This window comes from Wyeomyia smithii, chromosome 3 (assembly GCF_029784165.1).
Source record: "Wyeomyia smithii strain HCP4-BCI-WySm-NY-G18 chromosome 3, ASM2978416v1, whole genome shotgun sequence".
NCBI lineage: Eukaryota > Metazoa > Arthropoda > Insecta > Diptera > Culicidae > Wyeomyia > Wyeomyia smithii.
Window position 1 is genome coordinate 87,714,037 of NC_073696.1, and position 26,004 is coordinate 87,740,040.

General features: G+C 40.3%; 1 protein-coding gene across 15 annotated transcripts in view; it reads right to left on the minus strand.

Annotated features, from left to right (window-relative positions):
• Window positions 1–26,004, minus strand: part of LOC129726709 (ATP-binding cassette sub-family C member Sur) — a 179,363-nt gene that overhangs the window by 42,359 nt on the left and 111,000 nt on the right. For 14 of the 15 annotated variants that reach the window (XM_055683717.1, XM_055683709.1, XM_055683713.1 and 11 more), the window contains 7 exons: window positions 25,675–25,936; window positions 25,173–25,310; window positions 20,124–20,257; window positions 19,727–19,820; window positions 17,748–17,992; window positions 440–604; window positions 199–348 (listed from right to left, as the gene is read on the minus strand). In XM_055683717.1, the coding sequence (XP_055539692.1) occupies window positions 199–348; window positions 440–604; window positions 17,748–17,992; window positions 19,727–19,820; window positions 20,124–20,257; window positions 25,173–25,310; window positions 25,675–25,936 (1,188 nt within the window). The remainder of the gene's footprint in view (window positions 1–198; window positions 349–439; window positions 605–17,747; window positions 17,993–19,726; window positions 19,821–20,123; window positions 20,258–25,172; window positions 25,311–25,674; window positions 25,937–26,004) is intronic. The other variant, XM_055683719.1, reaches the window with a different exon arrangement.

A 26,004-nucleotide genomic window follows, 5' to 3' on the forward strand; every position in this document is an offset into this window, starting at 1 on the left:
ATAATTAGTCAATATAATCTCTAGTCACATTCACCCGGACAACCGCATACAGAAACAAATCACGGCACAAAATAAATGCAAATCCTAAAACTCTTTTCTGGTAATTTAGTAGCAAAGCCAAAAACGTTTGAGTGATTTTCATTCTGGTATGCATGTCCGAGCCGAATGGCGTCATCGTCGTTAGTGAATAATACAAACTTCACGGAGCCGGTTTTGTTGGGGGCGGATGGTATTCTAGCCTGGCCGGCTACTCGCGTCAGCTCCATCGGATTGGAGTGCCGACCCCATGTGCTGCGGCTTAGACCGGGAAAAATGTTTCGCAATCCTATTATATCCGAAAAACGCAACCTACGGAGCAAAGTATTAAAAGAAAAAACCGAAAGATCAATTTCTATTCTGCAGTGCAAATTGATTTCAAGAAATAATCACACCCTCGCACCTTTCATGCGGTCTGCGGTACGCTGCGCCATCGCTCGAATTTCGGCTAACTGGTGAGCGTGATTTGTGTGGGTTGACTGTCGAAAGCACTCGTTCACCTGCTCGGGTCTGGCTATCAATGTCACCCCGTCCTGTCTGGAGAGATTGCGGACGGGGGGCGCTGTTGCTGAGAATAACAGAGTGAGATCCAAATAAAAATACATGAGAGAACTTCAATACGAACATTCGCAATTTGTCAAGAGTAACGACATTGCCATGAACGATATCGCCCCAAATTGGACTAATTCACAGCTGGACGAATAAAGTGGAGTCAATAGGTAGAGGTAGAGTTAGAAATTGGTTTTTGGAAAACATGTTTGATACTTTCCTTCAGGAAGTTTTATTTGAAAATACAAATTACATTTTGACAGTTTTTGTAAAAGAAGAAAAACCGATTTTTAATTAATGGAAGAGGTTAACTTAACTTTGTAAATAGAACAGTTTCAGTAACATCAACAATTAAATTGCGAAACTATTAATGCTGCTATACAGTGTTATTTGTATCAATAAATAAAATAGTTTAAATTTATTGAGTTAATACTTTCGAGAATATTTCCCGCTGATTTGGAAAGATTTACATTGGAGGTTTCTTATCTATTAAATGCATAATCAATTTATTTCAAAATATTTAGTTTCTAGTATGTATTTTTGGACGAATCTAAAAACGAGTAGGATTGCGAACAAAATTCAGCGAAAAAAAATGCATTGAACAAAAGTAAACTTAAATAAACAATCAATTATGAACATCAATTTATTTCAAAATATTTAAACCTTTAAGTTTCTAGTATGTATTTTTTGGACGAATCTAAAAACGAGTAGGATTGCGAACAAAATTCAGCGAAAAAAAAATGCATTGAACAAAACTAAACTTAAAAAAACAATCAATTATGAACAAGAAATGAATGAATCAAGGCATTTTTCGATATCGTCATATGAGCTGGACTGCTGATCAACCAAATCATTGGTCATGTTCGCGTTTCTATGTAAGTTTTATTGACTTTGACAGTTTGAGGTCGAGCGTTGTCATGTAGTGGAATCACTTTTTCGTTCTCTGCTCATATTGTGACCGTTCTCGTGCAGTGCTTGGCTCAATCGCATCAACTGACGTCCATACCGTTCCCCAGTGCTGGTTTAAATATTTCGGTAATAAATAACGCCGACCGCATAACCTTCACAGCATGTGTATTTGACAGAGCAGACGAGGTAGAAGCATGACCAGGCAGTACCTATGACTTTCTTTTCTTTGGGTACTACTTTACTTTACTTTACTTTGTTGCCCGACGGTCCGTTCATCGGTGTAGTTCACTGAGGCTTGCCACGCTGTATTGCCTTCACTGTATAAGTAAGTGTGTATATCTTGTACAACTCGTGATTCATGAGCCTGCGCCACAATCTATCTTCTAATTTACCTCCAAGTATCGAACGCAGGACTTTATGCTCAAAAACTTCGTGCACTCATCGATCACATTCCTTCAGCGTCCATCCTTCATGTTCGTGAAGGGTCACCGGTGGGATCAGCGTCCTATACAGCACTAGTTTTTTGCGAGTTTGCCAACTACGAGACCTTAAAGGGTTACGTAGTCCGTAGAAGGCCCTATTCACAGCTGCAACTCGTCTTTACACTTCACGGCTCATATCGTTGTCACATGCGTACCTCCTAAAAAGCTTGACAATGTCGATGCTATCAATGTCGTCCGCAAAACCAAGAAGCATATCAGATTTCGTGATGATCGTACCGTTTCCTTGAGCGTTTGCCGTTCGTACTGCACCGAATTTTCTGCATTGAATTCATATTATATCACCCGTCATGATGCGATAAAGAAAGCTCTTCCTTTTTTGTGGCTGGAGCAATTGTTCACAGGCGAAAAACCGATGCTCAACGTCCCTTGGCTTCAAATCATAAAGAACCGAAGTCTCTTGTTTTTGTATCATTTTCAAAGCATGCAACCGCTTTGAAATGATTTGGCGGGTAACTCCTAATACCGAAGCAAGCTGTTCCTGTGTTTGGCATGGATCCCCATCGAGCAATTCCTCCTATTCAGCGTCTTGGGGTTTTTTGGCCTTTCTTCACGCGGACAGTAAACAATATCAAAATTACCGTCTCCAAAGAGACGGAACCAATTACGACTCGCAGTATTTTCCTAGCATTTTCAACTCTTGATGCGCTTCAGCCGCCGTTTTATTTTGATGATATGAGAAAAGTACACTTCCCGCAAATGACGACTTTTTTTAATTTACACAATTGAAAAAGCAAAGTCTTGATGCTACATTCCGATTCGGAACTCGTTTTTGTTTGTTATACACAGACTTCGCAGCCGACTGTTTGGTGTACATGATAATTGCGGGGCTAGCGCTACGATCCTACTGGCACTAACAGTCTCTCCCGAGCCGAGACTCGAACTTACGACGACTGGCTTGCTAGGCTAGCATCGTACCTCAAGACCATTTACACAATTATATTATTATTATTGCGTCAGTTTAAGGATGCAGAGCAAACAACTTAATCTACTTTCTTTCCTAGATGGTCCCCTCATCTGAAATATGCTTAAAATACACACAGTAAAAGCACTGCAGTGAACTCTGTTGTATAGTTATTCGATTATTTCGTTTGAGAAACCTCACACCAGTTTGTCATCTCTCTGGTGAGATATTTCAGATTCCACCGTTAACTTGAGTCGTGTACCTCAAGGAGGTAACTTGGGACCGCTGCTTTTTGCAATACTTTTAAACGATGTTAGTATTTTGCTTGGTGATGGATGTAAGCTTATATATGCGGATGACCTAAAACTATATTTCTGACGCTTCGCTAGTATGGTGGCCGAGAACCAAAGAATCCACCACCAGAGCAAAGCTAGATAAAGTTCAACGACTTGCGTGCATTGCTATAACAGGAGCAATGGGCAGCACCCCATCAAAAGCTATTGATGCAATTCTTCATCTGTTACCATTGTACGAATACGTGCAACTTGAAGCAGAAAAGAGTGCATTGAGGCTCAAACGAACAAAAACTATCTTGTCAGGTGATCTTGTGGGTCACCTGACTATACTGGACTTTTTCAAAAGAGGGCCAGTGATGAGTATGAATGGAGACTGGATGGCACCTCAGGATAACCATGATATTCCCTACAAGGTATGCGAAACGTCGCGTACAGACTGGAAAGTCGGAGTTCCTGATGTCCGTCCTGGTTCAACGATATTTTTCACAGATGGCTCAAAAATAGGTACAAAAACTGGTGCAGGAATCTTTGGCCCTGAAATTAATATTTCAGTGGCAATGGGACACTGACCAACAGTGTTTCAAGCAGAGATTTCTGTAACCTATGAATGTGCGTATGTTTGTCTGACTAGAAAATACAAACATGCAAATATTTGTATTTTTTCTGACAGTCAAGCAGCGCTGAAAGCACTTGATGCTTATAAATGCACATCGAAGATTGTCTGGGAATGTATTCTCACATAGCGACAGCTGTGTCAAGCAAACTCAGTAAATTTGTATTGGTTTTCAGGACATTGTGGTATTGGTGGGAATGAAAGGGCAGCCGAACTTGCAAAACAAGGATCTAACTCACAGTTTATCGGCCCAGAACCTTTCTGTGGTATATCAAACTGTGCAGTGAAAATGGAGCTTAAACGCTGGGAGGGACAAAAAGTGACAACCAATTGGTTGGATGTCAAAAAGTGTTCCCAATCTAAAAGATTTATAACACCAAACGAAAACCATTCAAAAAAGCTCCTAGAGCTCAACAAAAGAGCTCTTTGTGCATATGTCGGCCTAGTAACGGGGCACTGTCCGAGTAGATATCATTTAAAGAACATTGGCCGAGTTCAGGATGATATCTGTCGCTTTTGTAATACGGAACGCGAGACTCCGGAACATCTGCTTTGCAGTTGTGGTGCATTATTCAAACGCAGATCAAGGCTTCTTGGCAGTGGCTTCTTACAGCCCAAAGAGATCTGGTCTTTGAATCCTGGAAAGGTGATTGGCTTCATAAACCATATATTACCTGACTGGGAGCTTGTCGGTGCAGGTACCTGATCACTCACAACAATAGTGGTCATTGTATTTTGCAAAGGGACACGTATAGCAATTGACTGGGATATATTACAAAAGTTCACATCAATGGACAACGTAATCCTAATTCCCTAACAAAAAAAAAACTACATTGTAAATATGATTTGTAAACGAAAGTTGTCGGTCAAATGTAACGCCTAAGTTGCGAACTTCTTCTTTACGTGGTAATTCAGTTCCATTGAAATGATATTTAAACTCGATAGGAGATGTTTTACGAGAAAATCTCATAACTGAACATTTTTCTGCGTTAACGTTTAGACCATAGAATTGTTCAAAACTTTACATGTCCAGTCGTAATTTAAGACAATCGTCATTTGTTTTGACGGGCAAGAAATTTTTCACATCATTTCACGCATAAATCAGAATTATGGCATTAGTCAATTTGTCTGGAAGCTTGTTCATCTCGAGTACGAATAACAGTGGTCCTATGTGGCTTTCATGAGGTACTCCCGCATTCAGAGTGAACGAAGCAGAAGAAATGCGTTCAGCGACTACCTCGTAAAGAAAATCGTTCATTAGCCGTTCGAAAAGCTTTGGAGTAGCAGATTGGATTGTTATATCACGATAATTCTCTACATCTGAGCGAGATCCTTTTTTATGAACAGGTGTGATGTGAGAAATTTTCCAAATTGAAGGAAAGTAACCGGAAGCCAGTGGCGCGTTGAAGAAACTGGTAAGGGACCAAAAGCTCACCTTGGAACTGTTTTAGGAGGCTGTTAGAGAGAGTGTCAGGGCCAGGCGACGAGACGCGAGCAAGACTGGCACAGACTTCATGAGTAGACACCAACTACCTGATATGATATTCTCTATGTCAGTGGCAATAAATGACAGAATCTTCCCGTCCCAATAAATCAACCAATGTTTGCTTCCATGAGCCCAGATTATTCTGATGTCTTGAAGGTAAAGCTTTTACGGATAGTTGGTGGCACTCCTTCTTCTTAATCGGACAATTGAACATTCTGCTGTTAGAATGTTATTACAGGGTGACAAAAAAGTCCGGTCACACAGGAAAATCTCAATATTTCAAAGAATAAGAAGAAAATCTGAATCTGGCTTTCATAGCTTTATTCAGTAACTCATAAAGATACTCCACAGACGACATCTCGGAATTACACCACCTTTCTCTGATCGAACCAGCTTCAGACGTCTCGGAAAGTCGTCGCACGTGCTCCATCGGCATCTCGTCCCAGATTTTCGTGATAACTCGCTTGAATTGCTCCAAATTTGTTATTTTATAGTCGTTCAGCTTCGACATTATGTATCCTCACACGAAATAATCCAGTGGATTTAGATCCGGGGACGACGGAGGCCATTCATTCTTCGAATTGCAATCCGTCAAGTTTTCCTCACACCACGCCTAATCAACCTTTGCGGTGTGGGATGGGGCGCCATCTTGCTGGAAGCAGTAGTAATCGTCTTCAAACAATAGTTCAGCTTGAGGCAGAACATTTTTATTCTAAACCGTGTCCAGGTAGTACGCTGCGTTGATTTTGACTCCTTTATCGATAAAAATAAGAGGAAGTTTACCTCTCTTGCAAATGGCTTCCCAAACCATCACTGACGTCTTATTTTGGAACCGGGAGACGTTCAGCTTGTCCGCAGGAGCTTGCTGGAGGCTCACACTCCAAACTCGATCTTTTTGGCGATTGACTGTTTGCTCCAGAACGAACAGGTTCTCGTCCGAAAAAATAATCTCGTCATCTGCGCGCCAACCGAGCTACTCCCGCGACTCATTCAAGCCAAGTGAAAACTTATTTTCAAGCCAAGTGAAAAATACATTGCCGCTGTTGATGCACAGTTAGCGCGTATTAGGCTAACGCGTGAGTATCGTGTTGTGATCTGGAAGACAATCGAATTGCCGTTTGAATTGCCTTCTTTTTTTGTGACCTGTAGAAGCAAATATCAAAAGCAGCCGCATGCTACGCTGTGCGGCAGGAGACATCAAAATTATTTAGGTGTTGGTAGAGGCAGATAGCAGGAGGTGCAGCGCACTCTCAGGCACGCAACAATATATCACGATGTTGGTTGTTTTTTCCAGATCACATTATGTGATTACAATTGATCGTATTTTGATCACCAATGTTTTGATCGAATGACGCAGGTTGTTCTTGTGTTACAAAAATTGGCATGTCAATGAGTAGTAAATCAGTAAAAAATTTAGTTGAAAACCACTATTTTCGGTTCAGTTTCGCAGCTTTCAACCAACCATGAGCTCGCTTTCTGTAGCTACAACAGATGTTTTAACATCGTTTCAAAGTACTTATTTTATTGCTATCACTGAACAGATCTCAACCACCGATGTCTTGACCGACGGGTGGAATAATGGGAATAATTGTGATATAAAAATTGAAATATCTTTTCAGCACTTAGCTTTTAAAATTTGAAGATGCATTGTTAAAATAAAATTTCTTGTTTATTTTTGATTCTACACTTGTTTTTCTCAGATTTATTCTAATAACCAAGTATAGGGTATCTGAAAGTCAATAGCAAACCAAAATACTCCGTATAGATGTTTGAACGGATAGCTTTTTAGGTGGGCTTGTAAGTAGCTTAAGTAGTTATAATAAATATTAGTAAATAATTAGTTTGTGTGGCCAATCACACAATGGTCTCCCAAATGGTTTCGAAGTACGATGCTGGCCTAGCAAGCCAGTCGTCGTTGATTCGAGTCTCGGCTCGGGAGAGTCTGTTAGTGTCAGTGAGATCGTAGCGCTAGCCCCGCAATTGTCCTGTACACTAAACAGTTGGCTGCGAAGTCTGTGTATAACAAACAGAAGGTCAAGTTCCGAGTCGGAATGTAGCACCAAGGCTTTGCTTTTTTTGGTGACTTCTCAACGATGCTAGAAATTTTTAATTTTGATTGTCAGGATTAGTTTGCTGTCGAAATCAGGACTTATAATTTGTAGGAATTTAAATTTACTTGTCAAAAAAAGGAAATAAAGTAAACAGATAGTTTAACGAGCTGTTCTGATGGTTATATTTTTCCAGCAACAATTGTGTTGCTTTTGAATCGGTGAGTGAACCATCTTTTTTATACTTTTTAAGTGGCCTATGACGACCTCAACAGTGAATACGGCCATCAATGAACAAGTTTTAGGATCCCAAGTCTGTAGGCTCAATACTCTGGGAGTATCCAACACACACCGGGAACAGATCTGCATTTGGCATATGACGACCAAGCCACTTGATATGATCACCCCAGTAATAAGATGCATGGTACGGCATGGTTGATCATAGCCATTATATTTTCGGAACATGTTCCGCTGATATCTCCGGAACCATTGGTAATGCTTACTTGGACAATTTCCTGTAAACAGTCCTGTGTCATTAGTTCCTTTTTTTAAACCAAACAGTTATAAAGCGGTTCGACTGGCGTAGCCCTGCTGAGCAAATCCAGTTTTCTTGTATTGTCCGATGTTCCTTGGTTTTAAATTCTACTTTCCAGGCACCTGATGTCAACCCTCAGAACGATTATGGGCCAATTAAATCGATACATGACCCCTGTTTGGCTAACGTATCGGCTTTTTCATTACCACTCGGCAGTGACCAGAAACTCCGTATAACCAGACCTGGTTCCTTTCTGCCAGTTGTTTTACTGCAAGAATGCACCCCCATACCTACTAGCTTAGAGGTTCATTTAAAGGCTTTCAGTGCGTTAGTGCTGCTTGGTTATTAGAAATCATGCATACGTTAGCATGCCTATATTGCCTAGTCAAAAAAATTTGTGCACATTCATATATTGCAAATATTTTGGCCTGGAACACTGTAAATCAACGGCCCATCGGTATTGAAATACTTATTCCTAGGTAATTCAACGAACATCACGGAACATTTTGTCACACTAATGATCAGAATATTTCTGTAACACCATTCACAGAAAATGTCAATGTGCCTTTGTAACCCACGGCAATTGCCAAATATAATTTAGCAGCAAAATAGGATAGAAAAGGGTGACTAAGATTGGTTCATTGAGGCACACCAGGTGAATTTAAAAAATTGTAGAACTTATCTTTTCCCAATTTCACCGAGAAGAAGGTTTCCGAAAAAAATCAAGCAGCTCGAGTAGTAGCACATAACGGGGTTATTACATGAAGTTTTAGAATGTTTTGCTTGTTGCCGTGCCCGAAGACAGGGAACAAAATGATTTTTTCCGCAATAGTGGAAACTCCGACTGTGCTAACGATTTGTTGAAAATGATTCTAAGAGGCACAGCAGTGTTGCACATTTTGACGTAGGACTACGTCTTTTTTTTTTTTTTTTTTCTTCACATAACATTTATTTGACACGGCACAAATACAATTTAATGTTTAACGGCGCCAATTATATCTGATGACTTAAAAACTAAAGCAAATTTTTTATCCTCGCTGCCGACTACGAGCTGAAATTGAGTCTAACTTAAAACTAGCATGGGATTTCCAATCAGTGTTTTGTTGTTCAATGGTCGACTGATAATCGTCGAATGGCATGTATGGATTCGTTCTGCTGAGCCACGATGTCGTGAGTTGGGACAGAGGCTCGTAGTCCTTGGGTCCTGGTTCTATTGTGCGGGGTCTGGTTGCTGGTTTTGTGCTTAAGGTTCAAACGTGTTCTTGTCGTTTTGTTGGGTGTAGACGGAGGGGAACGGGACTAGACTGGGGCGTGGATGGATTTCAGGAAAACGTATATAAGGGACATGTAGGATAGGTCACGGCTCGCCAAGACATCACGAACAGGAACAGCCGGCTGTCTACCCTCGGCCTGCAGGGAAGCTATTAATTTAGACCTGGCGTCACGGTGTACAGGGCATGACCAAACCACATGCTCTATGTCGTGATAACCTTCACCACAGGCACAGATACCACTTTCCCCGAGCCCAACACGACGGAGGAGCGCGTCAAATCTATAGTGATTGGACATAAGCCGGGACATCACGCAAATGAAATCCCGACCTACATCCAACCCCTTGAACCACGGGTTCGTCGATACTTTGGGGATTATGGAATGTAACCACCTTCCCAATTCCCCTCTGGTCCAAGCATTTTGCCAACTGATGATCGTATTCTGACGTACAAGTGCGAAAAATTCATTAAAGGCAATTGGTCTTTCATAAATATCACCGTTTGTTGCGCCCACCTTAGCCAAAGAGTCCGCTTTCTCATTACCCGGTATCGAGCAGTGAGAAGGGACCCACGCTAAGGTAATCTGAGTAGATTTTTCGGATAAAGCACTCAGATGTTCCCGTATTTTCCCCAGGAAATACGGAGAGTGCTTAACATCTTTCATCGATCGGAGAGCCTCAATGGAACTGAGACTGTCCGTAAAGATGAAATAATGGTCCGTGGGCATTTTTTCGATAATCCCTAGGGTGTACTGAATTGCAGCTAATTCTGCGACGTAAACAGAAGCAGGATTATCGAGCTTATGGGAGACGGTTAAATTGTTATTGAAGATACCGAAGCCAGTGGACCCATCAAAAAGTGATCCGTCAGTGTAGTACATATTGTCGCAGTTGATGTTTCGATATTTATTGGAAAAAATTTTAGGGATCTGCTGCACGCGTAAATGATCCGGGATTCCACGAGTTTCTTCTATCATGGATGTATCGAAAAACACAGTAGAATCAGAAGTATTTGATAAGTCGACACGATTTGGAATATTCGAAGAAGGGTTAATATTTTGGGACATGTGATTGAAATACAATGTCATAAAACGGGTTTGAGAATGAAGTTCGATTAACCTTTCAAAATTTTCAATCACGGGACGGTTCAAGACCTCACATTTGATTAGAATACGAGAAGACAGGCTCCAGAAGCGGTTTTTCAATGGTAGTACTCCAGCTAAAACCTCCAAACTCATCGTATGGGTCGACTGCATGCAACCTAAGGCGATACGCAAACAACGATATTGTATTCGCTCCAGTTTGATCAAATGTGTGTTTGCTGCGGAGCGGAAGCAGAAACACCCGTATTCAATAACAGACAATATCGTTGTTTGGTAAAGCCTTATAAGGTCTCCTGGATGGGCTCCCCACCATTGTCCGGTTATTGTACGAAGAAAATTCACTCTTTGTTGACATTTTTTCATCAGATACCTCACGTGACAACCCCAGGTGCCTTTAGAGTCGAACCAGACACCAAGATATTTGTGTACCAAAACCTGAGAAATCGTTTTACCCATTAATTGTGTTTGAAGCTGAGCAGGTTCATGCTTCCTAGAAAAAACTACTATCTCAGTCTTCTCCGGAGAGAATTCGATACCTAGCTGTAAAGCCCAAGCAGACAAATTGTCCAAGGTATCTTGCAATGGTCCTTGCAAATCGGCAGCTTTGGCTCCTGTAACAGAGATTACACTGTCGTCTGCAAGTTGTCTTATCGTGCATGAATTTGCCAGACATTCGTCGATGTCATTTACATAAAAGTTGTAAAGAAGGGGGCTTAAACATGAGCCCTGGGGAAGACCCATGTAGCTAATGCGAAAAGTTGCCAAATCGCCATGCGTAAAATGCATGTGCTTTTCGGACAACAAATTGTGCAAAAAATTGTTCAAAATTGGAGAAAATCCTTGTCGGTGAAGTTTACCCGAAAGAATGTCAATAGAAACGGAATCAAAAGCCCCCTTAATGTCCAAGAACGCAGACGCCATTTGTTCTTTACGAGCATACGCCAGCTGAATATCTGTTGAAAGCAACGCAAGACAATCATTCGTCCCTTTGGCACGGCGGAAGCCAAATTGAGTTTCTGATAGTAGACCATTTGATTCGACCCAGTGGTCTAAACGACGGAGTATCATTTTTTCCATCAATTTCCGGATACAGGATAGCATTGCAATCGGCCTATAAGAGTTGTGATTAGAAGCTGGTTTCCCTGGTTTTTGGATGGCGATCACCTTCACTTGCCTCCAATCCTGCGGTACAATGTTTTGCTCCAGGAACTTATTGAACAAGTTCAACAAGCGCCTCTTGGCATTGCCGGGTAGATTCTTCAACAAGTTGAATTTGATTCTATCTAATCCAGGCGCGTTATTGTTACAGGACAGGAGGGCAACTGAAAGTTCTGCCATCGTAAAAGGTGATTCTATCGCGTCGTGGCCCGGAGACGCATCGCGAACAATATTTTGCTCAGGAACAGAGTCCGGACATACTTTCCTGGCAAAATCAAATATCCACCTACTTGAAGACTCCTCGCTTTCGTTGACCGTTACGCGATTCCGCATTCTTCGGGCTGTGTTCCAAAGAGTGCTCATCGATGTCTCCCTCGACGTCTCGTTCACGAACCGACGCCAATATCCACGTTTCTTTGCTTTAGCCAAGCTTTTAAGCTTGGTATCAAGCTCCGAATACCGTAAATAGTCGCCAGGTATACCTCCCGTCTGGTAGGCCTTAAACGCGTCGGATCTTTGCGTGTAGACATCGGAGCACTCTTGGTCCCACCACGGAGTGGGAGGCCGTTCTTTGATCGTTACGCCGGGATATTTCTTCGTTTGGGCTTGCAACGCGGCGTCGAGAATCAAGCCCGCGAGGAGGTTGTATTCTTCAAGTGGTGAATGATGTTGAATCGACTCGACCGCTTTTGAAATCATTTCCTCGTATAACTTCCAATCGACATTTCGTGTGAGGTCATACGGAATGTCAATTGGTCGCATGCGAGTTGACCCGTTAGTAATTGAAATAAGAATAGGCAGATGGTCGCTACCGTGAGGATCGAGGATTACCTTCCATGTGCAATCCAACCGTAGCGACGTCGAACATAAGGATAGATCCAAAGCGCTTGGGCGCGCTGGAGGTTTCGGGATACGTGTCATTTCACCGTTGTTTAAAATAGTCATGTCGAAGTCATCGCAAAGGTTATAGATTAAAGAGGAGCGGTTATCATTGTATGGGAAACCCCAAGCCACGCCATGAGAGTTGAAGTCTCCCAAAATCAAACGTGGCGAGGGAAGAAGTTCTATTAAATCAAAGAGCAGCCGTTGCCCAACCTGTGCTCTGGGGGGAATATATATTGAGGCAATACAAAGCTCTTTACCTTGTATTGTCATTTGACATGCGACAACTTCAATGCCTGGAATCGAGGGGAGGTTAATACGATAGAAAGAATAGCACTTTTTAATCCCTAAAAGTACTCCTCCATATGGGGTGTCTCGATCAAGGCGAATAATATTAAAATCATGGAAGTTGAGATCAATATTTGAAGTAAGCCAAGTTTCACAAAGGGAAAATGCATCGCATTTGTTTTTATTTATCAAAACTTTAAACGAATCAATTTTTGGTAAAATACTTCTACAATTCCACTGTAAGACAGAGATAGAATCCTTCATATACGCAGTTGAATTAGGCATCGAAGGATACAATCGCTGCAAGGAGAGGCCATTGGGCAGTCAACTGCTTCAAAAATGATCTAACTGTTGGGAGGAATGCTGTAAGAAAAATTTTAATTGGATCGGGTACATTGAAAGTTTCAAAAATCCAGTCCACAATGTCAGAAAATTTCACTAATCCAGAGTTTGTTTCATCAACTGGGAGTGTAAAAGGAGCAACTGGGGTTTTAGATGTTCCTGGCAGTGCTGGGAACTCCTTCTGGGACTTTAAATTTGCCAGCCCAGGAGGAGTTTGCTTCGGTTTTTCCGCAGCACTGTTTGGTTTGTTTGTAACCTTCATTTCACTTTGAGAAATCTTAGGACCTTTTCTGGGAAGTTTAGGAGAGGAAACACTTTTCCTCTTTCTAGACTCCCCAGGATTGGCGTAAGATGCTCCCGCTGGTGAATCGTCAGAATCGGTTTCCTCAGAGGGCAACAGATCGAAGGGGTTCGAAGTAACGGGAGAAGTGGTAACGGTCTTCTTCAGCATGTCAGCGTAGGAACGCTTTGAACGCTCTTTGAGAGACCGTTTTATTTTATCCCTGCGCTGCATGTACACCGCACATGTCGAGAGCTCATGCAGATTTTCTCCGCAGTGAATACACTTTTCAGCGTTAACACTGCAAGAATCTTCCGCATGAGACTCCCCACACTTGCCACAACGTGCCTTATTGCAGCAGTAGGCGGCTGTATGGCCTAACTGCTTGCAATTCAGGCAGTTCATGACGCGGGGCACGTAGAGCCTCACAGGGAGACGAACCCGGTGGATCGAGACGTGGCTTGGTAGTGCAGACCCGGCGAACGTAACTCGAAACGAGTCTGACGGAGTGTATACTGTTTTGCCACCGATGATCGATGCTGACCGCAATTGCTTGCAGTCGAGCACCTTTACTTCGGGACACGTTTTGTTCTTAAAGCACCCTTTGGCACTTTGCAGTATACACTCGACGGACAGACTCGAATCGGTTATGACACCGTCGATCTCCACGTCTCGTGCGGGTATGTAAACGCGATACTCGCGTGTGAAGAGCTCAGAGCAAGCTATATCGTTGGCCTCTTTCAGGTTACCGACCACGACACGGAGCTTGTTAGGCCGGACCTTGGAAATTTCGGTCACGCCCTTGTACTCCTTCGTCAGGTCTTTAGAAATCTGCAAGAGGTTCAACTTTTTCGATTTCGGTCCTGCCTTTGGCCGAAAATAAACAGTATAGCTGCCCTGGGCTCCGTCTGGGTAAAGCCTGGGGCGAGGGGGGACTGAAGAATGAACAGGGGAGGGGGTAACAGAAGGGTCAGGGTCAGAGGGGTTCGGGGATGGTGGCGCGGGAGGCGAGGGATCTACATCCATCGCGCTATGTTTAGCGCACTAGCGCTGACAAGAACACGTACCTTTTTATTTCTCCCTTCCAGTAAGGTTGGTTGTCCGATCGTTCGAAGTAGCAGCCGTTACAGCCAGCAGCACCAATACAGCAGCACCAAACAGCCACCAGCAGCGAGCCAGGTGTGAGATCACTCCACACAGCGATACGACTCGCTGACACTGATGGCTTCTTCTTTTTCCTCGTTTGTGTCTCGTCCACTGCTGTAGCACAATCCAGCCAGCAGCCAAATCGGCTTACGCACCAGCTGGCAGTCACGATGCGAAACAGTTGCACAAAGGAACGACCTTGAACCCGGATTTATTTCACTCGACCAGGCAAACAATGCCAACACTTGTTCACACGTCTTTTGTTTTATACTCTATCGGACCGATCACCAAACACGTCCAGTACTGATGCGTGTTCGGCACAGAATGGACTACGTCTTTGTTTTCTATACTAGATAACACTTTGTGAAAATGAAAATGAAACTGGCAAATGTTGCGTCAGATTTCAAACGGTTATAGCAAGCGAACGACTTAATGCATCTTAGTCATTTATATTTCGGTGGATAGATAAAATGTGTAACAATTTTTTGATATTATGTTCAACATTGTTGCTTCACTGCTTAATGGTGGAAAAAGGTGAAAAGTTCCAAGGTCAAGCTTTCCCATACATTTCCCTTGTTCTTGGCTTGCTTCCCAAGCACAGATAACAATAACATGGACAAAATAAATTCCACTGCCTACATATTTTGACTCAACAAAGTGTTTTGGTTTGTTTGTCTTTGTCTAAGCTGCGTGGCCACGCCTTAATGGTAAAAATCTACGCTGACTCGATACTCGAGACTGCGTGTGGAAAATTCAGCTTTAGTTTAGTTTGTTTCACAATAGCGAGTGCGGTGCAGCCGTTAAAGCTTTGCGACATTGAGAAACGAGAGCTGCATACGAGTCAACTTCCAGGCACCGCGGAGCATGTTACCTGTATTCTGCACACGGCAGCAATGATAACCATTGTACGCTGCAGGATATTTTGCTGGCACAGCTGCTGGAGGGCACAGCGGAGAGCAAATTTTATATTTTATCGTTGCTACCGGTACATTTCGAGCTGAAGGTTATCGAATCGGTTCTTTTTAGAACTATAAATGCTTGAAGATAAGAGTTACGAGAATTTTCACAACTACTCCTAGTGTGAAATGTCCATCTATTTCTCAATAATTATTTTTACAATAACGACCAGAGCTCACCAAAAATAAACGGTAGTGTTGCCTATGAATAGTTTATCACAACAAGACATAACCCTCATTTCAAGAATTTTCACTGCTAAATTGAGTGATTTTCCGGTTTAGTTGTATGTTTGTGCCCACTCGAACACCGTTATCAGTCAAACATAAGAAACGAAAATTAGTTAATCTAAGAACCAGAGTGATTTTCGCAGCGGGAAAGCAAAAACTTTCTTTTGATGCTTATGAAAATCACTCAGTAGTATTGAAGATGTATTGGTTTGTTTCTCTTTCTTTCTATAAGCTACGTGGCCACGCCTTAATGGTAAAAATCGACGCTGAACTCGATACAAAAGATTGTGTGTGGAAAATTCAGCTTCAGTTTAGTTTGTTCCACAATAGCGAGTGCGGTGCAGCTGTTAAAGCTTTGCGACATTAAGAAACGAGAGCTGCATACGAGTCAACTTCCAGGCACCGCGGAGCATGTTACCTGTATTCTGCACACGGCAGCAACAATAACCATCGTACGCTGCAGGATATTTTGCTGGCACAGCTGCTGGAGGGCACAGCGGAGAGCAAATTTTATACGCGGCCAACAAAATAATCGATGCTACCGGTGGTGGTGTGATCATCAGCATTCTGTAGCTACATTTCGAGCTGAAGATTATGAAATCGGTTCTTTTCAGAACTATAAGATGATGAAGATAAGAGTTATGAGAATTTTCACAACTACTACTAGTGTGAAATTTTTATCTATTTCTAAATAATTATTTTTACAATCACGACCAGGACGCACCAAATATAAACGGTAGTGTTACCTATGAATAGTTTATCACAACAAGATATGACCCTCATTTCAAGAATTTGCACTGCTAAATTGAGTGATCCGGTTTAATTGTTTGTTTGTGTTCACTCGAACACCGTTATCAGTCAAATGTTAGAAACGAAAATTAGTTAATCTAAGAACCAATGTGATTTGCGCATCGGGAAAGCAAAACCTTTCTTTTGATGCTTATGAAAATCACTCAGTAGTATCGAAGGTGTTTTGGTTTGTTCCTCTTTCTCGAAGCTACGTAGCCACGCCTTAATTGCAAAAATCTGCTCTGAACTCGATACAAAAGACTGCGTGTAGAAAATTCAGCTTCAGTTTAGTTTGTTACACATAAGCGAGAGCAGTGCAGCTGTTAAAGGTACGCGACATTGAGAAACGAGAGCTGCATACGAGTCAACTCAAAATATTCATGGTGCGATTATCAGCGTTCCGTAGCACGAATTTTCAACTGAATATTATGGAATCGGTTCTTTTCAGAACTATAGATGCTTGAAGATAAGAGTTATGAGAATTTTCGCAACTACTACTAGTGTAAAAGTTTCATGTATTCATGCATCGTTAGTTTCAAAATAACGACTATCAAAAATAAACGGTAGTGTTACCTATGAACAGTTAAGCGCAGCATATAATAATATTAAGTTTAGCATATATTAAATATTTAGTCCTACGTCACCATTCCATACAACCCCTAGGGCTGTATACCTTGTAGTATTTTCAGTACAATTGCTGGAATCCCATCTGATTCAGGGGATGAGGAGAACTTCCATTTCCCTATAGCTGTCAGAACGTCTTTGTCAGAAAACTGTATATCATTCAGACCAATCAATTTATTTGGTACGTTACAAGTTGCTCTCTGGACTTGCTCTGTGGTAGCCGAATACATTGTTTACAAATTTCCAAAACCGCTTTGGATTTCGTACAAGATCTGATTGCGTTACATCACATATTGTTTGTAGAGAAAGCGGTTGCAATTGCTTTACTTGTTACTGGCGCAATTAAATTCACGTTTGGTCACTGCGATGTGCAATGTTTACTTCAGTGCTGCTCTTAGACGTGTAAGTATTCACATTCGCCGGTTTGACCAACAAGGAATCAACCGCGGACGAGAAGCAGGAACGTGAATATTCTAAATTTATTATTCTAAATATAACATAAAGAAATTAATGTTTCAAATAAATTGCTTGTTCAGTCAATAAATTTTGAATTTTCTTAACTCAAAAACGTGCGGAAAGTTTCATTCAAATCAAAAACTTCTATCAAAAGTTTGCATATTTTCAGATAATTTCTGCTGGAAACGGTCTAATAGCTATCATGTATTGCCAGCAATCAACTATAACCTCCTACCTTGAAATAAACCTGTACAAATTGAATTTCGAAATGTTACATGAAATTTATACAACCGGTAAAAATGATTCCTGAAAATATTGCACGACAAAAAAAACTGTGAATTTCGCTTACCATAACGCACCATTTACTCCCGGCGACTTTCCTCCTTTGGTTATTGGTACGGCACCATCGCTGAAACCCCGCAAAGCTCTGCCGTCCGCTCGGTAACCCTTCGAGTAATGGCGACGAAGTTGGACATCCCCTCCGTGGTACTCGTCGATGGGAAGTGGCAAATCGTGTGTATGAAAACGTGATCCAAATAAACTGGAATTACGCTGTAACGCCGCAGGAGTATAGAGCAGCGTGCCGGCTGGCTGCTGTGATGTTGGTGGTGGAGCGTAGAAAAAAAAGGATGTTACATAGCCGGAAAATATCAAAACGATTCAACCGAATCCTTGTTGAGCCAAGGTTGCAATAACTCCGAAAAAGGAAATGGGAAACCAGCACAGTGCAATAAAAAGCTCAGGCCGACTGCACGGATTTCAATTGTCGCTGTGTGCCGGAGACGCCCGACTGAACGAGGGAAGCCCTCCGAGCCAAAAGTTGCTCGTCCACAAGGGAACCCAAGATCATTTGTTCCAATAAATTTAATACGGAGTGGTGCGATTTATATTTTTCAAGTACCTACGACGAAGTAAAGAATATGAGTTTTGGAAAAGCAATCTGCACCTTTGGAGCAAAGCGAATTCTGAGGAAAACTATGATTTCAGCCTCTGTCGTAAACAGCACTTATGGATGTGCTGTGGTTAACTTATGAGCTTTTATGGGATTTCAATAGGTAGAGCACCTGGAATACAATGTACTGCGGTAAGGATAAAAAAATACAAAAACTTATGTTCATGAAATAATAATACTCGTATATTATTGCTTTACTAATTTTAAAACCAACATTAAATAGTTTTCACCACTTCAAAACACTATTCCAAAAGTAAGGCAAATTGAAACTTAAAATGTATACCCAGGCACACAGATAGAGACCTTCATTCAACTTTATCTGTGAGTACTTATTCTTCATTGTAGCTTTCCTGTAGCACACAGGAGCTTCAAAGTCCAAAACCTCCCCCTCCCCATCCACCGAACCAAAATCGTCTTAGAACGCAAAGGAACTTTGGTGGAATCCAACGTTACAAAGTTTTAAAGTCCTCCTGAAGGATCCAGCCCAAAATAGCAGGCCGATGCTGGTGAAAAACTTTCCGGGAAAATCGGTTAGCATCAGCGGGTGCGAAAGAAAGCCAGAAACTGAAACGATGTAAGTTTGTTCAAAGTTTTGCTCCAAACTGTATGAAAACAGCTATTCAAAGTTGGCAGGATTGAAAAAGAAACAGGATTCTTTCTAGGGTAAGCTACCTCTGACAATGGGTTTCCTTTTAAACCACTTTAAAAGCTTCTCCGAGGAATTAAAAAAAAAATGTAGTCCGAACAATAGTTAATTTACTGTAGTACGAACAAAGATGTTCACCACAGGTTTTCAGTGGCAGAAAATTCCTTTATTTCGCACTGTTAGCACCGTTAAGTAGGAGCTGTGGCGAAAAAAAAAACAACAACTGAATAATAGTAAGGGATACAGTTCATCGAACTTCGAAAGAAATCTCTAAAAATAAGGTTTCAACGCTGTCAACGAACTTGCTGAACGTAAAAGTTGTGAAAAAAATGTAGATCACAAATTAGTTCAAAGATCGGTCAAGTAAGTTGTATTTAACACTTGCTGGAGAAGTATTAAAAAAAAACTGCCGTGATAAGAATTTTAATTGATCGATTATGAAAAGGGACTACATCAGATAGCTGAACAAACTAGGATGCAAATAGGGTTAGAGTATTCAATCATGTTAGGAACCATATCATTCAACATGGCAATTTGAAACAAAACCGAAACAAGCCAAACCACAATTATAGTCTTGGACTTCACATCTCTCGGAAGGAGGATCAAGATAAACAAACACTATACAAAAATAATCGTAAGAACTATGCACAGTTTTTTGAGTATTTTGTCAAATATTCTAAATTAACATGATATTGAATTTACTTTTTGCGTTTATAACGGTACATCTTACCTCGTAGTACTCATCGTGGGCGTGTCTCTTCTGCAAACTTATCCGAGAAACGATTTTGAACAGTTTCCATCGTTCTCGGGCTGTCTTGCCAGGACTGCACCGACCGGCCAGGTCCCGGATGCAACCGCAGTCGGCAGGCATGTAATTGAACAAAAAGAACAGAAAATTATCTCATCAAAATACAATTGCACTTCAAACGTAACCAGTGCGAGCAGACTATAACGAATGCAAAACTTTTCGTAGCTTCCTAACTGGTACTATCTTGGGCAATTTGCTCAAAATTGGAACTGCACCCACTTGGAAACTCACTTCGATTTCGTTGATGTGAAATAATTGCATTGTAAGGCATAAAGTGTTGCATCTTTTCGTCTGTGCCGACGGTACAGCTGCTAATTACCTTAGTCCCGTTCCATTGGATTGCTGCTCCTTGGCGATAATTGCCTTCCACTGCTCTAGCGTTTGCGGGAAATTGTTTTCAATTTCCGATAACGTGCCTGTTGCGCTTACGGCGAACGCCTCCATTGCTATAATCTGTGAGAAACAAAAAGAGAGAAAATGGTTTCAAAGATCGTGCTGTTAATTTATCATAGGATAAAGTGGACGAAGACACTGCAGTAAAAGTAAAACCATCTACTGCTGGATCAAATCGTTCGTTGATTTGCGTTACTTCGAATCACAGGTTTGTAACCCTTGGCTTTCTTTGAACTGACTCGAATGACTATTTCTTTCAAGCTTTCATGTGAAAAATGCGTTAGTTTACAAAAGAAATCAGTTTCAAGGTTTTTTTTCTCCTTGTTACATTTTGCAATTCAATAAATTATTATGTTATATTATATTGTATTGCAACCCTCCCAGATGGTCTCGAGGTACGATGCTGACTTAACAAGCCAGTAGTCGTAGGTTCGAGTCTCGGTTCGGAAGAGACTGTTAGTGTCAGTAGGATCGTAGCGCTAGCCCCGCAATTGTCCTGTACACTGAAGCAATTGGCTGCGAAGTCTGTGTATAAATCAACAACAGGTCGAGTTCCGAATCGAAATGTGGCACCAAGGCTTTGTTTCATGGTAGCAAATTTATTTCAAAATTTGTAAGAAACATTCTAGTTAATTCTAATCTTTTGCTACGAAAACCTAACAAATGATAACAAATAATAATCAGTATATAATCTTGATAGGATTTTCGATACAAATAGTGTTCGACATCGGAACGAAAACGTTGGGTCCGCGTTTTGGTCCGGTCCGGTCCGGTAAAAAATCGGAACTAGCTCGTTCCGGTCCGATTTGGGTCCGGTCCGATTGGCTTCGTTCCGGTTCCGGTCCGGAGTCCGGTCCGAAGTCCGGGAACAAAAGTTGCCAGTTTTTTCGAGAGCGTTATTTTAGTGAAAAAAATATTATTTATACATGTTGAAAAATGTTTGACTAAATCAATACAATACAAACCAAGTTTTGCAATTTGTTTTTCTATTTTTTATTATATTTTTTTCTAATTGAAAAATTTGGAGTGTAGTAACAAAAAAGGCTGGTTCTACAATTTTCCTAATTTTGGAACATTTATTTAAGCCAACATTTTAGTAAAAGTAGCTGCTGGATTCTTTTCCTACTTAGTCTATTTATGCGTGATGTGACGAGGACCTGTCCCGAAGAAAATTTGTTTTCGAGTGGAACACTCGATGCAGAAACACACAGGACGTCTCTTGCCATTTACGATAGGTTCGGAAATCTTTCAGAATTGTCCTGAATGATGAAAAGAAAATAAACAACACCATAAATGAAACAAAAATTATGTATATCGTAACTCACTTTCCACCAATTTAGCCGATGGCATTCAATTAACAGGGTGACCAGGAGATTTCCAATTTAAATTCCCGGTTTTTTCTTCCCGGTTAGAAATTGATGGTTTTAAAACGCATAACCACGTTTATTTATTTACAAAATAATATTGTGAGAGAATCTTGTTAGTTTTGTCATTATTTCATTTCAAAACTTAAAAAAGGGTTAACTTCTTCGGCCAAACCTGTATTTGCTGTTGATTTTTCGACTTTTCATGACTTAGATTTTCATTATTTCACTCAGCTAAAATCAGGATATAATTTAGAATCAATTTGTGCTTAATGTTTCAGAATATTTTCACATACATTTGTTATTTATTTTGAACCGTTTTTTGGCACAATTTTCTGTCATTTTAGACTTACGTAAATAATTACTGGTTCAATAAAACTGTTTAAATAGAGCAATATTTGTAACTTTCTGCACTCTCTGGTTGGATTTTCTGCGTTTTGTAGGACTGGTTCTGCTTTTTCAAGCCTTTAAAATATATTTTTACAAATTTGGAATTTAATTCAAAGTTGTTTTGGCTGTGAAATTTCATTAATTGTTTTTAAGCTTTGCTACGGATTTTGGCCTTATTCGAAGTGCTTATTTAAAAATAAAATATATATATTCATTTTCCACTAATTCTGAATTGAATTTCAAATATGATTGTGGATTTTTTTTTTAAATTCAATTTGGAATCTTTTCTAGAGTTTCTTTCTTCTTCTGATTTCTCGTCAGACTAAAATATAGCAATTTTTTTAGTTAAATTCCAAATTCTGAGTTCATTTTCTCTTTTAGTACCTAATTTTAAATTGAATTGACTTTAAATTTTTTATTGAATTGACTTTAAATTTTTTTTATTATTTTTCTATTGTTTCCTGATAACTTGTTCATAGTCCTTTTTGAGTTGATGAGAGGAAACATTCTAGTTATTTTTCAGAGTTTTTAAAATAATTAGAACATATTTTTTGACCCCGAATCGAGATAGTTTTTCGCCTTGCCTGAATCTGCAATGAAAGCCGTTTTTGGCAATTTTAAATTTGTTTAAGAATAAATATAAATATAAAGAATAAATTTTTGCATTTTCAACCTAATTATTACCCATTTCCTTTTGTTCACACACTTCAATTTTGAAATTGATTTTAAATTGATATTATTAGTTTCTTTCAGGCTTCAATACAATTTGATTGCTACTTAGAAACAATTTTTACCTTTTTGAGCTGAATAAGAAGATTGTTTTGTTTTTTTTTTTCTGAATCCGCGTTCTAAATTTCAGAATTTTCAACAAAAATCTATTTGAAATTCTAGATTTAAATCAATTTAATTTTATTGCTACTTAGAAACAATTTTTGCCTTTTTGAGCTAAATAAGAAGATTGGTTTGTGTTTTCTGATTCCGCGTTCTAGATTTCAGAATTTTCAACAAAAATCTATTTTAAAAAATTGAATATATTACTTTATAATATCGTTGAATTCTTTTCATATTTATGGTGCATTTCTGGCTTTAAATTAAAATCTGATTGCTGACTTTTATCGAGAACTTTAGAAACATTTGAACATATCTTTTATCTTGTTATAGTCCCTGTAAACGTTTCATGGCAATTGTGAGCTGAATTATGAACAACTGTGTGTATTTCTGTCGTTCAAAGTATTTTTTCCGTTTTCTTAAGGATCTTTTGAGGCTCAGTTATGTTTTTTGTTCATCTATTAAGGCTCAGTTTTTGTCTTGACAATATAGAAAGGACTAATTTGATACCATTGTTATCCTTACGTGGTATTGTTCCAGTTTTTTTTTGGGCGAATAATTTCCGCAATGGCCCTTATAGTTTTGTCTTTTTTATTTGAAAATTATGTCTTTCTGATTTTAGAGGAGTATGCAAGCAATTTGAGAAAAAACAAAGACAGGCTCTGCGTTTTAAGCCTCTAGAATACTATTCAATAAACTTTGAATTGAATTTTAAATTATTTTCGTTGCATCTGGTTTTTGAAACGCAAATTCTTTAAAATCAATTTCTGAAATTTCTGGCCTCAAGACATTTTCTCAAGCGGATTTAAGCTTAACCGATTACCGGTGGAGAAAAATCAGTTTTTACCTCAAACAATGAACTTCAAACTCTTATTACTAATCAACTATATGCATAATTAACATAAACTGTATTGCATATTAAGCATCAATCTATTCTCTAACGATGCTGAGTAGTTTCCTCATGTAAATTTACAAGTATAATTGTTGAACTCAAATCAAAGTTTGAATGTCAGGTAATGCCATATGGCATCATACGCCGGGAATGGGTTAGGTTACGATTTTTTTATTTTTTGCTTATTTTCTGATGGCCACTATTATGTCAATCACCGACACCCGGGGAGGCTACATCAACTAGAATCTTAACTAACGATCCGTTGATTAACGGACCGGTGCCAACGGCTTCACTTTTCCATGCGATAGAAGAACCCAGAGATTTTTCGCCTCAGAAAATCTCCGGAAGATTGAATCTAGATCAGTTTTGGTTGATTGTGAGTGAATAACGTCACCACACAACCATCGACACCTATGGCGTTGGGATTCGAACCCAGACCCAGCGTTGTTGGTGGAGGCATTACTTGTTTCAGGTTTAAAATATTTTTTTATCATAGTTTAGTTTTTGCCTATTTCAAGTTAACATATAAAATTTTATTGGAATTATCCTTGACTTCTCTGGCCTTCAAAATATTTTTTAGTAATTTGAAGTTTTTACCTTCCCTGGGCTTTGTAGGTTTTTGTTGGCGATTTGTAACCCAAAATTCAAATCTTGTTTCTTTTTGAAGAGTATTTTTACATCAATTGTGAAGAGTTCGGTACATAACTTTGAAACAAACTCAGCCATAAATGACATTAGACGTTGATCCTGTAAAGTGGTGTTTGTTTTGGTGTTTGATCGCCACTTACTGTCGAAGCCCTAATCAGTGCGAATGAGAAGGGAGACAAATTAGAGAAAAACAATCGCAGCCAACTGTTAGTGTACAGAACAATTGCGGGACTAGCGCTAAGATCCTATTGACTCTAACGGTCGTCTCTCTTAGCCGAGATTCTAACGAATGACGACTGGCTTCCAGCACCTAACCTCGAGAACCAATTAAATGGTACACTACTATTAACTATTAACGAGACCGAATTTAGATTAGAAAAACAGTTCGTGACAAAATATCACAATATGTTATAATTTTTACATATTCGTTTCATCGGGAAGCTCATACGACAATTCGTATGGCAAACATTCATTGACATAAAAAGTGTTGAAAGGTTCTCGGTAAGAGAAAAGTCTAACTCCATACATTTTGATTTCGACAAAGCATTACCCACTTGCATTATATTTCAATGTAATATTCAGACTCAACTTCGAAATTACGTAACTTAAAAAATCGCTGATTTGATTAGGATTAGCTTTGCAGAGTAAAATGAAGAGATTGTCATAACTAGATTTTCACTAGCACTCGTACAAACCATTTCCCTATTTTACACTACTCTATTTACTGGCCAGACCAGTAGTGAAAGCCCCTAATGCTCGTCTCACTTTTGCGTCGAACTCCATACTACCGGAACCAGCCGGGCATTACGGACTCCTCCCGAACACACAATTTTAACTCCCACCGGTAACTTACATAATCAGCACTGAACAGCAACTGTAGACTTTGCGTAACCATGATAACCGTTCGCTTCTGCCTGCGTAGCGCCCGTCGGATTCCGTGGTCAAACACGAACTTTCCGACCTCGTTATCAAGCGATGAGAGTGGATCATCCTGTGGAAAAGGCAGAAAGGAAAACCCGCGCGAAGAATTATAACACTCATCTAATCGTTCAATCTGTTCCGCGTGCATTATTTTGTGCGAAACCTTTCAGCGGCGTGAGCTAGGGTTGTTGAAACTTGCCCTTCGTCTGAGGAGATTATTTTTTCACTTTGTTACTAGGAGCTATCTGATCCAGCAATAATCATTCCCACATTTTTACTTCCTCACACACCGGGTCAAAGTTTAAACGGAACCCTTTCGTAAAGCCACAGATTTAACTTAACGATGGTAGCTTTCAGTCGTTACCGCAAACAAGAAAGGAGTCGCGAAATCGTTTTCGTTTCAATTGTTGCCAGTACCATCGGCCAATACCCACCATGATGACAACGTTCGCTGTTGAGTAGAAGGCTCGAGCCATCACGATCCGCTGGCGTTGACCTCCGGACAGTTTGATTCCCCGCTCACCAATTTCGCTCATATCTCCGTACGGCATCAGTTCGATATCGGGCTTCAGTGCACAAACCTTCAGAACCCGGTCGAAACGTTTCGGTCGGAACGGTTCACCGAACAGAATATTGTCCCGAACGGTGGCATTCAGCAGCCACGGGTGCTGGGGGACGTAAGCGATGGTGGCATATCTGCAAGTAACGATACGCTATAGACACACTGGATCTCAAGCAGCATCGCAGAAAATGGCAACATGGGC